The sequence below is a fragment of the Geospiza fortis genome, unplaced genomic scaffold (genome assembly GCF_000277835.1).
Source record: "Geospiza fortis unplaced genomic scaffold, GeoFor_1.0 scaffold413, whole genome shotgun sequence".
NCBI classification, from domain to species: domain Eukaryota; kingdom Metazoa; phylum Chordata; class Aves; order Passeriformes; family Thraupidae; genus Geospiza; species Geospiza fortis.
This window is the reverse complement of record NW_005054386.1, coordinates 1492317-1508690: the sequence shown is the minus strand read 5'-3', so window position 1 is coordinate 1508690 and position 16374 is coordinate 1492317. Positions and strand designations below refer to the sequence as shown.

Below are 16374 nucleotides of genomic sequence, written 5' to 3'. Positions count from 1 at the left end.
AAAAGTCCAGGTGAGCTCCCCTGAGCCAACCCCTGTGAGGGTGTTCAGGGTAAATCAGAAGCTGTTTTGGGGGTGCAATACAAAATAATGCCTCCCTGCTTTGATTCTACACTAGACAGGTGACTTCCCATCTCAGCTGACTTTATTGGGGCATGTGGGCTTGGGATCAGGGCTTGCAGGAAGAATTTCACCTCTGTGCAGGACAGTGGCTGTGAACACAAATGCAGGAAGCAGAGTCCTGAGGTTGGAGAGATTTGGCAATTTCCAGGTCCCTGCTGGTTATTCCATCCCTCATCCAAGCAGCACATGAGTTCAGAGTTGGTGTTTCTGAGATGAGTTCAGAGTTGGTGTTTCTGAGATGAGTTCAGAGTTGGTGTTTCTGAGATGAGTTCAGAGTTGGTGTTTCTGAGATGAGTTCAGAGTTGGTGTTTCTGAGATGCTGTGGGGTAGTGACCAGCAGGGACATGGATCCCACACCTGGCACCCAGGGACTCCAGCTCAGACCCAGGGATTTGGGTTCAGAAGGCTCCAAAGAGACCATCCCCAGGGTGCTGCCCAGCTCTGGTGTTCACTTCCAGCCCAGCATCTGCTCTGAGCCCCACTCCACTCTGCTGAACACTTTTCACTGACTTTTTTTTTGGATTTTTTTAGGGGGGTTGTTTAAAAAATTGGGTTTTTTTTTTTGTTCTGAAGGGAGACAGAGAGTTTCTCTAGCACCTGTGTGAAAGCAATCAATCACCAATGGTTGAACCTGGTAAATATAAACCTGCAGGAGAGTTTTTAACAAGCCAAACCCAGAATATTTGGTTCACTGAGAAGCTCTGTGAGGTCCCAGAAAGACTAACCCCTAGACACATCACATTGTTGTTTAATTATTGCTTGAGGAGGTCAGTCCTGACCACCCTCTAGTGACTTTCAATTATTTCAAGAAACTTCCAGCCCTGATCATTTCCCATGTTTTCTCACAATGCTGTAACTAGCTCAGGGATCTGAGAATTTCAAGCTGATTTGCATTTTATTTGTCAAATTGTGACAAAAAACTATACTTTTAGTGAAAATGGAAGTAAGCTGACAGAAAAAACCAAAAAGTTATTTTTTTAATCTCTAATCTAACTTATTGTTAGGAGCTGTGTACATTCTATACATCTGTTTTTACTGCACGTTTACAATACTGACAAGGAAAAGGCAGAACACCAGAAATTAGCAGGAAAATTAAGTAGCTGTTTGGTAGTTGAAATTCTGCCACCTGTAATATTTTCTCAGCAGATTCTGTTATTTGACAATAGACATTCCTCAAATCCTTTCTTATTTTCACAGTCTTTTTAAGCAAAATAAACAGAACATGTGTTACCCAAAAGACAATTAGTATTTCATCCAGTAAAAAATCTGATTAGTATATTTTATGTCAAAGTTGTGATTTTATGCTCTCTATTTTATTTTCTGTAATTGCTTTTCCTCTTCATAATCAGCTTTAAGAATGTATACACTCATTATATACTGCAATCTCCTTATTTTGCTTGGCAACACAGGAGCTTTGCAGTGAAATTTGTATTAGATAAAACATATATGCCTTTTGGTTATACCATTAATTTTTATTAGTAATTAGTAATTTGTGTTTATACTGGACTGAAGTGATATCTCTGGGAAAAAGAGACTAGACATACACACACAAACCCAAACAATCCTAAACCAAACTAAAAACCAAAACAATCTCAAATATTCAAACCTTTTAAGTTTAATCCTACACAGCTTGCCTGAGTAAATTAACCTGTACATAACTTTTTTTGTAAAAGAAATCTCCCAATTATAAAAAAGCAGTGAAGAAGGTAAAAATTGATATGGCTGAAATGAAAATTACCATGTGTATGAGACCTAGAAATTTATCAAAACAAACCCACCTTCCTGTGCCTGCAGATGACATTGGTTACACAACTTCAGAAATAAAAGTAAAGATGTAAGAAATAAATCTGCCTTGATCTTGCAGCAGAAACTCCCTGCTGTTTCTGCTTGTTTCTAAAACTGTGAAATGCAGCTTTCTGTTTTCCTTAATTTGTCTCAGCACAGAAAACACCTTTATTCTTAAAATTTTCCATATATTTTTATTTTCTTCACTGACTATCAATCTAAAATATTTATAATTTCTTTATTATTTTTGTGTTTTGAACTCAACAAAAAATTTTCTACATATCTTTGGCCCGACAAAATAAACTTCTGTGGAATGCTAGACACAGTTTGCCTGGTGAGATCCAGAAAAAAGTAGTCAGGTTAGACATGAGAAGCTATCCAAAGCCAATTTACAGCAGTGAATGAAAATCTTATTATAGGATTCAACTACAGGAGCCAAACTGATTCCCCAGGCAGAGAAGTTGCCACCAGAGGCAATTATGGAGCATTTACTGCAGGTTCAAAAATACTCTGCTGGCTTCAGCTGCAGTATTTACTGGAAGCCTGGGAAAATTATTATAATTTTCTTTCAGGAGGAAGAACAATGTTAAATTAAAAACTGTCATTTCTTTTTCCATAAAGTTTATAGTTCCTACACATTTATATTCTTGATAAAACTTCTTGCCTTTATGAAACTGAGAACTTCAAAGCCAATTGTTAATAAACATGAAAATGCTGTCATGTAGTTAATTTATAATTTATATAACAAAAAAATTATTCTTATTACAATGAATAGTTACTGCTGCTCAATCTTTCTATAATAGCTTTTCTGACTTTATTTTAGTTAGAGGAAAATTAATTTTGAATACACCAGTAACTTAAACACCCAGGAATTGTTCATCACCTTCTTCAAATCATAAAAGCTTCCTAAAGATTCCCAGCTAAGTCCTAGCTGGCCTGAAATGCACATTCCTGCAGCTTCTGAAGAACAGAGAAGGCAATTTCTTCCTGAGACAATTCCTGAAACAACAAACACAGCAAACCTGTCTGCCTCCAGGTCTGCAACACTGCCCAGCACAGTGGGACCCTCATGACATTAAATTTGTCAGGAAATCATTCATTAAAGGTAGAACAAGTAGAACATTACATTACAGAGCGATCATCTTGCAGAAAATTAGGTTTGTGCTCATTTTGCCAGAACCAGGAGAAAACCAACATTTCATTTTTCCTGCGCTCCAACTCTAGAATTTTTCCTAAGAGTAGAAATTCTGCACCAAAATCACGTGCTACTTATACCTACAAAAACATCAGCCACCAATTCAGCTATCAAAAGTGAAAATGCTAAACTGAACCCATGTGGAACAAGTGACTAAAACCAACCTTAGGCCAAGCCTAGGTGCTGGTGGAAGGGCTGCCATCCCTGTTTGCTGTGCCCAGCTGCCAGGAGAAGCTGTGGTTATTATCTCAGCACACATGGTGCCTAAACTGCACTTTTCCTTCAGGGACTGGCAGCCTCTTTACTGTCTGGAGAACTGCATCAGCATTTAAACAAATGGTTTGTGACTGTTTCTGATTCAGGTGCATCCTACCCAGCTTTATCTTGGCTCATTCAATTCTATTTCTCTTAATCTCACCAGACACAGGGCATGGTACAGGTAAATGACGATGGTGAAACAAACTTGACATGAACAGATCTCAGACCTGTTTCAAGATTTAAGGATATACTTTACATTCTGGAGTTTGATTTATAAGTCTGCAGATGACTGAGACTTGGCTTTTCAGAGTAATTAACAGTGCACAGCACAAAGTGTTCAAAGCACAGTGCCTGTTGACTTTTGCTGCAGCTGTGAGTCCTCAGCACTGCTGAATGTCTCAGCTGAGTCAGCCAGAACTGAGATTACATCACCAGTGACCACCCAAGGAAAGTTTGTGCAAGTCACTTGCCCAGAATCAATTAATAAACCAGTGGCAAGAAGAGGAACTGCCCAATTCTCTGAACAGCATTCACGAGATTACCTTCCCCACAGTCCCCATTTTACAATTTTCCTGTTTCTGCAGCAAGTGAACAGACCCTGTCTATACACACAGGCTCCCTCCCTACACATCCCTGATGCATCCCTAGGCAACAAGAAATGAATCCAAGCTGTCAACACCAGCATGAGACTGTGCTGTTTTTGAAGTGAATATCAGCACAAATACACACAAAAGCTTCAAATGACAACTGCAGCTACAAACATTAACTTTGGCATTTTCTAGTATTTTCCAGTTTATTTCTTTTTACTTAAAAAAAAACCTCCAGACATTTAATTCAGTGGCCTCAAACCCAAAAGCTGAAATTACTGATTCCATCACAAGGAAACTCAAGTGGAACAGAAGTCAGAAACCCAGACCCCTGTAGTGCTCTCTGACTGGAACAGCAGCAGTGCAAACAGGAGCTCCCTGTGTAGTGTAAGAGTTAATCTGTGCCTAGACAATCCCTAATGCACAGGGACAGACACTCAAATTGTTGTTGGGTTTCCCAAGTACATGGTGAGGGGCAGGAAGGCTCTCCAAGGTAAATGTGCTCCACCTTTCCCTGTGTCCCTCTGTCCTGCCCCAGTGTCCCAGCCCTCCTGCCACCCTACACAGCTGGTGTCCACTGGCACCAATCTCAGGCCTTGTCACCAAATATTCCTCACTTTCTCAGACTCACAGCACTTTGCTCACTCTGTCTCCATTTCTTTTGTTCCCAATTCTTCTCCTTATGTGTTTGGTTGTTTCCTCATTTCAGTTCACCCTTCTTTTCCCATCACTTTCTGTACTGGGCTCAGCTTGTTTACATTCTCTCAAGCATCCCAACCACAATCCAGGCTCTAGCTTTAGCAAATAATTAATTCTTTCTTTTAAGCAATCTGAAGATCCTTCAGAGAAGCAGCACCCAGTGCCAGTGGTTGCTGCTCCAGCATCTGCCTCCAGGCATGAGCACCCTCTGGCAGCAGGAGGGGGACTGTGCCCTGCTTTCACTCAGAAAAGTCTTTTGCCAGCTGTTATCAATCACAAAGGTACAAATGGTAGTCCCTGCACCACTGTTTTAAGGTGTATAACATCCTCAGACAAGACCTGCCCAGAATTCACATCCTAAAACGCTGCAAGCCTTGCTTGCAGTGATAAATAAAAAATGAGTGCATCAGTCTGAGGCAGACAAACAGCATGAAAACTTCCTTCTAAAGAAGGGGCAAAGGAAGAGTGTTGTGAGGTGGGAAAAGATCCATAGGGGGTTACTGCTCCTGCCCATGACTGGGAGGCATCAAACAAACGTGGCAGGCAGCTCGTGGAAGCAAATTCTGTTTGAAACAGTACAGCCAGGGCTGGCAGTGCCCTCACCCCCTGTGCCCACATCTGCACGGGCAGGAAAGCTGTCCTTTGGCTGATTGATGCCAGGGAATCATCAGTGACTGAGAAGGGATCTGTCCAGCCCATGTCCTGAGCCCAGAGCAGCCCCAGCCCTGTGGTTACAGGTCTCTGCTATCCCCTGGCTCTGTGGGCTGAGCTGTCACTCTGTTTGACAGGCACTGCCTGCAAGGTTGGGATCAAGTCTGAGCAGAAAAAAAAATTCTCGGGAGACTTTATCTCCTCTCTGTTGGTCATCCCTCCTTCCCTACTCCTCTCCAGCATTGAGCCCCTTCTGCACCATGTTCCCTATTTACCTTACATGCATTGTCTCTCACCCTTTCTAAATAACTGCAATCTCTCCTTTTATTGTAGATGCTGTCCCAATATAGGGAATGACTGTTTTGTTCATGTACCAGCAAAACTCCACACCATATGCATTTTGCTATTTCTTTTCATTAAATGCTGCCAGGTGCTTAATGACTTTTGTTTTCACCCAAGTAGTCATGCAAAACTTTTCTGTGCTTATTCTCATGTATTTCTCTATGGCACAAACTGTTCATTTCTCCTCTGAAAAGCAAACCAGAACCACTTTGTAAGCAGAGACTCTTTTGTAACACTCAGCACACAGTCTGTATTCCTCAGCTTCAATTTCTCATAACTCATTTTTCCTCAGTCAATTTGGCTGCTGCTGTCAGCTCCCAACTGAACAAGAAGCTTTATAAAAACCAAATTGCATTCTCTACATTCTTGCTACCTATTTTATGAAATTATGAAAAAGCAAGTCTGGGATACAGATTTCTAGCTTTCCTAAATTGCTTACTTAGTAGCTAACATTCTTGCAATGAAGTCCTTTACCTGGAGGAGTAACAGAGTAACACTACAGACTTCTAATTCATATGTGGGAGAGGGAAAATTAGCATCATATGATGCTTGTTTGATGTCCCATGACAAGTGAGTTTCCTGGTTTGTGATGGGTTTTTATCAACAAAAACAGTCTTAGGACTTTTTGGCAGCTTTGTCAGAGAAGGTTCTGCCTACCCATGCTAATGAAGAAAGGTAGGAAGGCTGAATAAAAGATCTTTAATTAATACTGAAACAGAGTGAAATGTAGGTCGCCTTTAACAACTGTATTAGAGCAACAGCTGTGTGTTTCATTTTTGTAGAACAGTTTGTAAGTCAAGTGTTCTTAGCAGAGCAATTTGGATTACAAGGAAATACTGAGTTAGGGGGAAATACAAGACCAAGTTGAATTCAATGTTCTTTGGGGTTCTTATGCCCAGAGCATTAGAAGGACACACAGACAATGAGAGGGCTGGAGCCCCTCTGCTACTGAGAAAGGCTGGGAGAGCTGGGGGGAAGAGAAGGCTCTGGGAAAACCTTAAAACCTTTTCCTAAAGGGAAAATACCTAAAGGAGAGCTGGAGAGTGACTTTGGACAAGGGCCTGGAGTGACATGACAAGGGGGAATGACTGAAAACTGACAGAGGAGAGGGTTAGATGGGATATTGGGAAGAGATTCTTCCCTGTGAAGGTGGTGAGGCCCTGGCAGAGGGTGCCCAGAGAAATTGTGGCTGCTCCATCCCTGGAAGTGTCCAAGGCCAGGCTGGATGGAATTTGGAGAAACTTGGGATAGTGGAAAATGTCCCTGCCCAAATCTGGTAGGATTGCTTCCAACCAGAACACCCCACAAACTTATGAATTTATGCTTTATCATGGTAAGTTTTGCTGTGTACCAGTATTTCTACAGCAACAAGAGGTGGATAAGTCCAGTGAACATGCAAATATCTGAATTTATACTGTGCAGACTGTAAAAGCTGGCTGGATGTCAGAAAACTCAGTATGACAAGAACCTAAATAGGAAAAGGATTGATCTGCATTCCCTGTGGACTAAGCACAAGTAAAATGGTTTAATGTAACAGTATTTCAGGACCACAGTAGTATGAAGTCATGGACACAGAAATAGATGGTTCTAATTCCTAGAGGTAGTAAAGGCAAACAAGTCTATAAAACAAGCATCTGATTCCACAACACAAGTCACAAAACTGTTAAAGAACTAGAAATAACAATGTGGAAGACAAGATACAGAAGGTAAAATCAGCAGAAACAATGTGCTCTGATGTTCTAATTCATTATAAAAGCATCCTGGCAAGCTAAAAAGGTGTCCCTCCATCTCATGGGGAAATCACTGACTAGAAATACGAAAGGACTGTGTATTTTCATTTGCTGACTGCAATTCCAGGTTTGTGAGATGTAAACACAGTCTGAACTTAAAGCCCCAAGAATTTTATCGTGCTTTCAGGTAGGACAGTACCAAACTATCTTAATTTACATTTAAAAATGGTTTGAGCCCTTAGATCAAAAGAACAAATCAGAGAGGACAACTACAACATACCTGACAACTACTTAGAACAGCTTTTAAAACAGACACCTCTCTTCCACGCAGGAGGCCGTGACACGGGATAAAAATGGAGAGAAATGGAAGAGATTTGTGCATGAGAGTGGCACTTACATCTCCCAGATGTCCTCGGGGAGGTTGGCTGGGATCTCTGTCAGGCCCCTGCCCCTGCAGTCCACCACGTTGTTGCTGCAGGTGCAGGCAGAGGGGCAGGAGACGGAGCTGGCGCTGCACGACGGCGGCTCGGACTGGGGGCCTGCACACAAGGAACACATTCCAGGCTTTAAAAATGATTGTGAGACTTTAGCAACGAAATCATATGGGTTTTGCAGATCCTCTTACTATACAAAGTAATCATTTATTTGCAAGTGAATATAATGTTCTACAAATCAGCTGCAGAGAAAACATGTAAAGTGTGTTCTTATTCCTCCTCAGCCTCCACTCCATCAGCCTCTTCCCCTCATGAACACTTCCTTCATGCTCACCCATATCAATTCATTCAAAGATTTTTAAATTAAGCTTTAGAATCAAGTAGCATTTCCAAATTTCCAAAAGTTATCTTTCTCCAGAAGTTTCCATTACACAAACACTTCTTGAGTACTTTTACATACTGAGAGAAGACTCTCATCAGAGACAACTTATGTTTTTGAAATAAGGAAACCTGTTATGGTGTGAAGACTGGGAATATAAAGTCAGCTTTTTTTCAAGATCAGACAATGCAGTTAATGGAACCATAAAAAGAATCTAGAAAAACATAAGTTCAAACTTTCAAACTCTTGCTCAAGCTAGACACAAAGACACAAAGCTACACACAGAGCAAAGGTATAGCACGAGGACATTGCTCTATACAAATTCTAGTCAATTCATTAGATTGAGGCTTCATTAAGTGTCATTACATTTTTTTGAAACTGTAGCAATTATGTCAATTTTACTCAAATGGTTATGATTCCTACATTTAAAGTTTTGATATATGCATACATTTAGCCATAGATAAAATGGGTTTGCTATGCTAATTGAGGTTATCAAGATGTAGCAGTTATTGGTTTATTTATAGTGAGTCATATTTCCAAAGTACATGGAACACAAGAAGGCTCAAGTATCTTTATGTTGAGATACAGATGGCTAAATGTGAAGGTTTGTAAGGCTGGTAAGAAGTGACAAAAATTGTATAAGATTGGCCTTTTGGGTGGAAAATTAAACACATCATAGTTGTCAAAACACGAATACATACAAGAATGTGGAAATACTATTCACAAAGCTGTTCATTCTTGGTGTTTTTTTGTCTTTGAAAAACCCATGATGGATACTTTCATGTATTCTAACTACAGCTGACAAAAAGTTTAAAAAACCATACAATTGCACTGGTTTGCAATCCAATGTTCATTAGGACAATTAAAGGTGTTGAACTCTGATGGGAATTAATTTCAATTTGTCTGAGTTTCCTTAAGTTCGAGCACGCTGTCATCCTCTTTAAATATTTTTTTGTAACCAGGGATGACAGAACTGCCTTATATTCAAATATAATGTTGAGTTTCAGGATAAGATCACCATTTCAATTGTGGGCAAAACATTGCCAAATTTGAATACTGGGTTTGAAATATTTTTATTGGTCGATCACCTGACTTTCTGTCAGGACACCAGAAGAAAACTCTGGGTTTCATAGCACTGAGTTTTAAACATAGATGAACAAGTTAACATTGATGTTAATCAGAGCTCTGAGTGGCTGCATTTTGGCAGTCCAGACCTCAGAGCTCCAATCCAGGCATCCAGAAGTTAGATTTTAAGAGGTAGTGACCATGTAGAAATAAATGGATCTCACAGGAAATTTGTGCATGGGCAGGGGTCAAATACATTCTTTATGAGAGTGGGCAGCTGCTTCCACCATGAGATCATCCTAATGACCCTTTCTCTCTGCTAAAATACCCTCTCATTTATAGTCCACTCTCCAGCCACCTTGACAGCTGCAGGTAAGGAGTTTTCCATCATATTTCCATCATGAGTCTTTCATCTCATGACAGAGACCATTTTAGTGTCACCCTGAAGAATCATCTGGGCTAAAAACTACTGTAAAAAGAATTCAATAATGTAATAAAAATCTAAATCCATATGCATATGGTCCAAAGAAACAAATTCATATTTATCAAGCAACCCGAACTTTGATTTTTTCCAGTTTCAAAATCTGATTATTGGTTTAACACAGTCTGTACACATGGCCATGCATTTAACACAGAAGTTAAGTGGTAGCTGTTTGAACTAAAGAGGAAAAACCAATGTCACTAATTAAACATGTACATGGATAACAGGCAGGACAAGCAGCTCTCTTGGGTTTGTTTTCTGGCCATGGAAATGCAGGGCACACATACCACCACTGTCAATTATTAGAATTCCTGCAAAATTAACAGAAATCTGCACAACAGCACTTTGTCTTTCATGGAGTCTAAGGTTTCTGTAAGACTTTAATTGTGACTACTCCCAAAAGTAGTTTATATTGCCTCAAAATGCACACAGCCCTCTGCTGTACGTGTGTAAGAACAAGAGGTTTGTTCTTGGCCCTGATCACCTACATTTTACACTTTCTCTTTGTCTGCCCACCCTCTGTACAATGGCCAAAACAAAATGAAGAACGAGTAACTACAAACAAGCTACGGCAAGCTTTTAGGGACAGGGAGAAATTATCAAATTTGGAAGAAACTTCAGAGCAATCCTTGCTCTCTGGGAGATAATGAGCTGGCAACAAGGTCAAATCTTCCACACAGCCATTAACATCTCCATCTCCATCTCTGATGTGCTTTCTGCAGAGGCTTTGTAGCAGGGGAAAATGCGTTTTGCACAGTTATAACACCACAACATACCACTGTGGGTTGGAGAAGCAGTAGCACACCCACTTTTTGTTAGGGCACAGCCTCAGAAAGCTGATGTAGTGCCAGGTGGAGCTCTAAGAACCTGCTGCTGACACCTCTGCAGCTGAACCAGCAGCAGGAGGGTCAGTGGGGCTCAGCCCAGCTCCTCCCCAGCTGGGGTGATGTAGCACTGCAGAGCGCCAGGAAAGGCAGGGCATGCAAGGGAGGGTTGGATAAAGCAGTCCAACCCAAGCAGAAAAAGGAGAAAATATAGAAATAAGTCTTTGTGGAACAACAAAGCAGGTAGCAGCAGTAGAATCAGAGAATCATTAAGGCTGGAAAAGTCCTCCAAGAGCACTGAGTCCAGCCATCAGCACAGCACTGCCAGAACCACCTCTAAACCATGTCCCCAAAGCACAACAAGCACATGTCTATCTTCTTCATGAGCAAAAGCAGATCTGGACTGTAAGTTTCTGAGATTTTTAATGATAAAACCACTTTGTGTATAAATCGCTATTATCCTGATGAAATGTTTTTCCTTTGCAAAGAACAAAATACTGTATTACAAATGCACACTGAACAGGCATCTAGCACATATTCCATCAGCTCTCACACAAAAAAATCATCTGTTCAGGTCAATGTTTCTTGAACAACATCAGAAACAGAATTTCAAATCTGATTTGGATTTAACAGCCTCACTTCAATGAGGATCCATTGTTTGCAGATCCACAGAATTAAAGCACAAAAAAATCCAAGGGATTTTAATCAGTTTGATGTTGGCATTGTTGTGGAGAACTGTTTAAAAAAGACTGGTCAAGAAAACAAGCCTTAGTAGGGTATGGAATATAAAGGTATTAAAATTTGGCTATGACTTTCATAGGTTTGCAGAGTATAAGCATACAGATGATTAAGGGTCCTGATGCACCAGAGCCTCTAAAGAGGGGTATCTGAAACCTAAAAATGAATTTTCCTTTTACTGCCAATACTTTTTCAAAAGCAAAGACACAGGAAAGGCAGAAATATTTCAAGATTTCTCTTTGTGTCCTTCACAAGTGCAGTAAATTCCTCACAGCATGGCTGCAGCAAAAGGAAATGGCCACAGACAAATCAGCTACATTTACATTATTCCCCTTCTGAAGTTGTTTTCACTATCTGTCATCTTACCATTGCAGATTTTTTATAATACACAGCAGCTCTAGTTCTCCACCACATTAATTATATTTTTCTCGGAGATAAAAATCATCAACTCAATCATACATTTTGCTAAAAGGAAAACACTAACAAAATGTGGAAGCCAGGGGTAGGAGCATGATTAACCAAAATTACTATGCTTTTTTTACCTGATGCAGTGGAATGACAGTGTCGATAATTATGGCAGTTAATATCTGGCACCATCTCGATTTACAGCCTCAGACTTTGGGTTAGAGAAAAAGAGGAGAGAGAGGGGAGACTTAGGGCCCAGAAGTTTACAGAGAAATCAAATGTTTTTTTCAAGTAAGTCCCTCATTGGCCTCTTTAAAAGCAGCAAACAGACTAATATTACAATTAGAATAGAATTGTTATGGTGTATAAATGAACAGTTTAAATGTCACAGGCATCTAAAATAAATTTTGCAATTACTAAATAAACGAAATAATCTCATTTGCACTGACACCCAATTACAGCACACTAAGCAGTGTGTTTTATTACCTCCTCACCTATCCAATCACCTCTGCAGCAGCTCCTTTCCACCAGTAAAATGTTATTTATTTGTAAAACATGTCAATGGATTTTAAGATAAATCTGACAGGACTTTCTGGTTAAAAACCTGTGCTGACTTTACATCATTTGAAGTAGATCAGACACAAAATTATTGATCAATAAACAAAACACTACAAGTATTGCAGATCTGTGGATATAGCATGACCTTTTTGGGTGTAATTAAATAACCCATTGGAAGTTCTGACCATGCTGGGATATCTGAAATCAATTCCTACTGCATGAGCCATAGTTTGCACTGGATTGCCAGTGATATGAACTAATTTATTCCACAACACCTAAAGCAGATGCTGCTCCTGACTGATCCCAGTTTAAGGGGACATTTGAGCACAGAGTTCTGCAGAGAGGGATGGGCAAGGGAACCACAACTGACCATATGCAAAATTAACATTCCTTATTGAGGGCAAATCTTCCTCTAATGGACAGAATTTGTACGAATTTGTTTATCCTAAACAAATGTGCAGTAAATGGTTTAAGCAAATATTTCCATCTATGGTTGTTCAACAGTTATTTGCTGAGCTTTAAGATTTATGATTAGTGACATAAGCCCCTAATTGATGTTAATAGCATTGAGTTCATGGTATCCAAAAAGTTGCCAGTCATGAATGTTCATTATTTGATTCAAGTTCTCTGCTTTGCTGAACATTCCCAAAGAGTAAATTTATCTGTTAAAAATTCATGGCACATAAGCACAACAGTTCTGTAAGGCAAAAGTCAACACTAATCAGTTTACAAATAAATATCAAGGAATAAAACTGGAAATATCCAACCACACTGAAAGGAAGGTCTGGCTTAATGAATGAAGCCCACTTTATTCTACAAAGTCCTGCTCAGTTTCACAATCTATCAGTAAAGTAACACCACTGAAAATCAGACCTTACTTCACACTGCCTTATCCTAAAGCACTAATATTGCAATTATTTAATTAACAATAACAGCACCACGATTATATGGAATAAGAAAAATAAATTAAGAAAAATGAAAAAAAGTAAAACGAAGAAGCAGCCTCAACCATAACAACTAAGGCTGAACAAGTGAATTTGTTCTTCTGAAGGATTAATAAAACAGAACCTGTGAGACCACTGAAGTCTATAAAACTATAACAAAACTGTTTTTCTCTCAAGGAAATTAATTCCACCTAAGCCTTCCAAAGGAGGGGTTGAAAATATCTCTTATGCCCTGTGCCCAATCTGAGCCTTTTTTCCAGGTCTTTTTCCACCCCTGTCAACACAGGCATGTTCACCTTAAAGCAGGCAAAATTTACTTTATAACTACCGCACCACAAGGAAGGCTGCCAGTGAGAATTTGGTTCTCTGGCTTTGGACACTGCCAGCTCTTCCAAAGACTAAAAAAATTCTAAAAGCAAGTCTTAAAAGATGTAGTGCTCCTGCAGCTCAAATGGTGCCACGCAGAGTCATCTCATTAATGCCAACTCCACAATTTGTATCAGCACTCCTGAAGGTGCACATGAAGTGACATTTAAAAATAGGTCCAGAAATAATACAGTGAACTTATAAATATATTCAAGCATAAAAATGAAGAGGACCATAAATTATTTAAGTGAAAGGATGCCACCTGCACAAGGTTAAAAGATAGATAATGGTCATGATCAATTGTGAGCCAGTGAAGGGAGTTCAGTTCCAAACAGCGATCCATCCTGGACTGCTCCAGGATGAAGTTTGATGAAGTTATGGAAGGAACAGAAGTAGTTTAAGATTCTCAGTCCTTGGGCTTTGATTTACTGCTGTTTGAAAAGGAGCTTTAAATACTACATGATTTTGTTTGCTTGCATGTTTGTCTTTGCTTCTGCCCCCCGTCTGCATCCTGCTGCAGCAGCACAGGGCTGTCCCTGCCTTGGCACTGAAGCTGCTCTCCTCAGGAGGAGGAGGAGGAGGGTGGGATTCTCTGCAGCCAGAGGCATTGCAGATTGACAGAGCCATTCAGAGATGGCAGACACAGTGGGACATGTCTCCTGATAATGACATCCAAGGGCTCCAGTCTGGTCATGAGCTTCCCCACGGACAGATCTGGAGGGAGGAAATGCTTTTTTCCAGGTCAGTGGGCAAGAACTGAAGAGTGAGTCACAATCCCCTTCCCTGGGCTGCCTTGGGATTCCACAGAGCAGATTCTTTGGCATTTGGAACATGCTAAGGAAGGCAGGGAAAATAAAGACATTTCCTGGGACAGGCTGGGGTTGTTGCCTCTGGTCTTTTGCAAGAGGCTCTGGGTACATTCAAGCTCTTTAAGGTGTCTGGAAATTATAGAATAAAATTCTTACAGATCTTCAGAGCTAAACATTTTAGCCAGCCATTCCAAGGGGTAAATTCAACCATCCAGGAGATCCCTTCAGTTTGGCTACAGGTGCTGGTGCCCAGCTCTGCCAGGGAAGCTGCTGTGGGAAGAGGCCAGGGCAGTTCTGGCTGCTTCCATTGGGCTCCACAGATGAGCCTGCCCATGCAGCTCCTGGTGCCCCTGTCACACCTGAGACAGGGCAGAGAGGTGCCAGGCAGCAGGGAGTGAGGGAAAAGCTGTGAGGAACAGCCCTGGCAGCAGCCAAACCAGAGAATGAGACAGGGAAGGAGGTGCTGGAGCAGATCCTGGTTCCACCTCAGTGCTGTGAGGAGGGGGAGTGTGAGCAGCCAACCCACCACAGGTGTAATGCCACTACATAACATCACCAATTTCACTGTCAACAAAGCAGAAATTCACACAAACCTGGTGGTGACTTTATGCAACTTTGCATCTGCCCACCATTAATTTCTAGAATTATTTTATAAGCAGCTCTATGCTTGCTTTCATTACTCTTACTAATTGTGAGTTGATAAATGAGTTGCCAATCATCTACATGAATTAAATAATAAAAGTCTACAGATTTCATGCACAGGCTCCTCCACATACTCAAATCCAACCCTGTTGCTCTGTATTTACCATGACTGCTCTCTGTGAAACAGCTCCAAGCACAGCTGGGGTACTGCCATGAAGCTTTTATTTTTTTTCTGTACCAAAATACTACCAACATAACTACTCATAAAACAAACCACCAGCTTTGGACATTAACATAAAAGCTAATCATGTTATTATTTTTACAGCAACAGTTCAAAAGCTCAGTGGCTGAATAATTACACCCCAACCTGCCATCATTAAATAAGCATTAAAGGGCTATACATACTGCTCTGGGGAAAAGAGAGTTCCAGAAAAAAGGGCTAATTATACTGAAAGGTAAGACATCATTTTCGGTAATAAAACTAAATTTACTGTAATTAAAAGCCAATTTTCAGCTTTGGTCTTTAAAGAAATATTAAGTGCTGTAATAAATACATATTTATCCTTCAGATTCACAAGATGGTCCCCTAAATGAAAAACACCATATGTGGCATCTTACATGCTAAGCAAGTCAAGAAGTAAATTCCTACAGTATGAAACACCATCACTGCTGTGCTAGAGTAAATTTAGATTTGTAATAAGAAACTTCATGAAAACTGAAAACAAACAAACTGATAAATTGTGATTAGTATCTCTCCAAATTTCCTACACAACTTCATTTGAAAAGCAGCTAACAAAAGCACAGTACTGAAATGTTGCTTCAGACTAAATGTTAATATAAGTTTGCGGCAGCAAATTCTAGCAGGAAGTAAAATTTTTATCAGTGTTCCACAAAAATTTCTCAAGATCAAATTTAAACAGCAATTTTTACCAAGAGGCTTTAAAAGTCTTTAAATCCTTCCTAGACTTCATCGTAAGAGCACTGGGTGGGTCAGTGGATGGTCACAAAAAGCAAGAGTAATGACAAAAGAGCTGCCACCATCTAAGGTGACTCAAAGGTCACTCTTTTGGGAAGGGGTCGCAGTTAGATGAAGTGGTTAAGGTCCCTTCTAAAAGCAATAAAACTCCCTGTACAATGAGGGAGTCCCACAAGGCAGAGAGCGGACATTCAAACACACACACAAAGGTCTCCTCCTCCTCCCGGATTGCTTATCCAGCTCTTTAAAAACGAGGCCATTGGCAGCTCATCTGCATGAACAGGGATGGGCTGCGGGGAGAGGAACCCTCCTGGTGCCCTGCCCTGCACCAGCACAACCTGCATCCCCAGGGAAACCTGCATCCCTGCAAAACCTGCATCCCTGCA

The 16374-nt window shown here is 40.5% G+C and overlaps 1 protein-coding gene across 3 annotated transcripts in view; it reads right to left on the bottom strand.

Moving 5' to 3' along the window:
• The window catches only part of SLIT3 (slit guidance ligand 3), a 483855-nt gene that overhangs the window by 170767 nt on the left and 296714 nt on the right, over positions 1 to 16374 (bottom strand). For all 3 annotated transcript variants that reach the window (XM_031060566.1, XM_031060568.1, XM_031060567.1), the window contains one exon: positions 7765 to 7906. In XM_031060566.1, coding sequence (XP_030916426.1) covers positions 7765 to 7906 — 142 coding nt within the window. The remainder of the gene's footprint in view (positions 1 to 7764; positions 7907 to 16374) is intronic.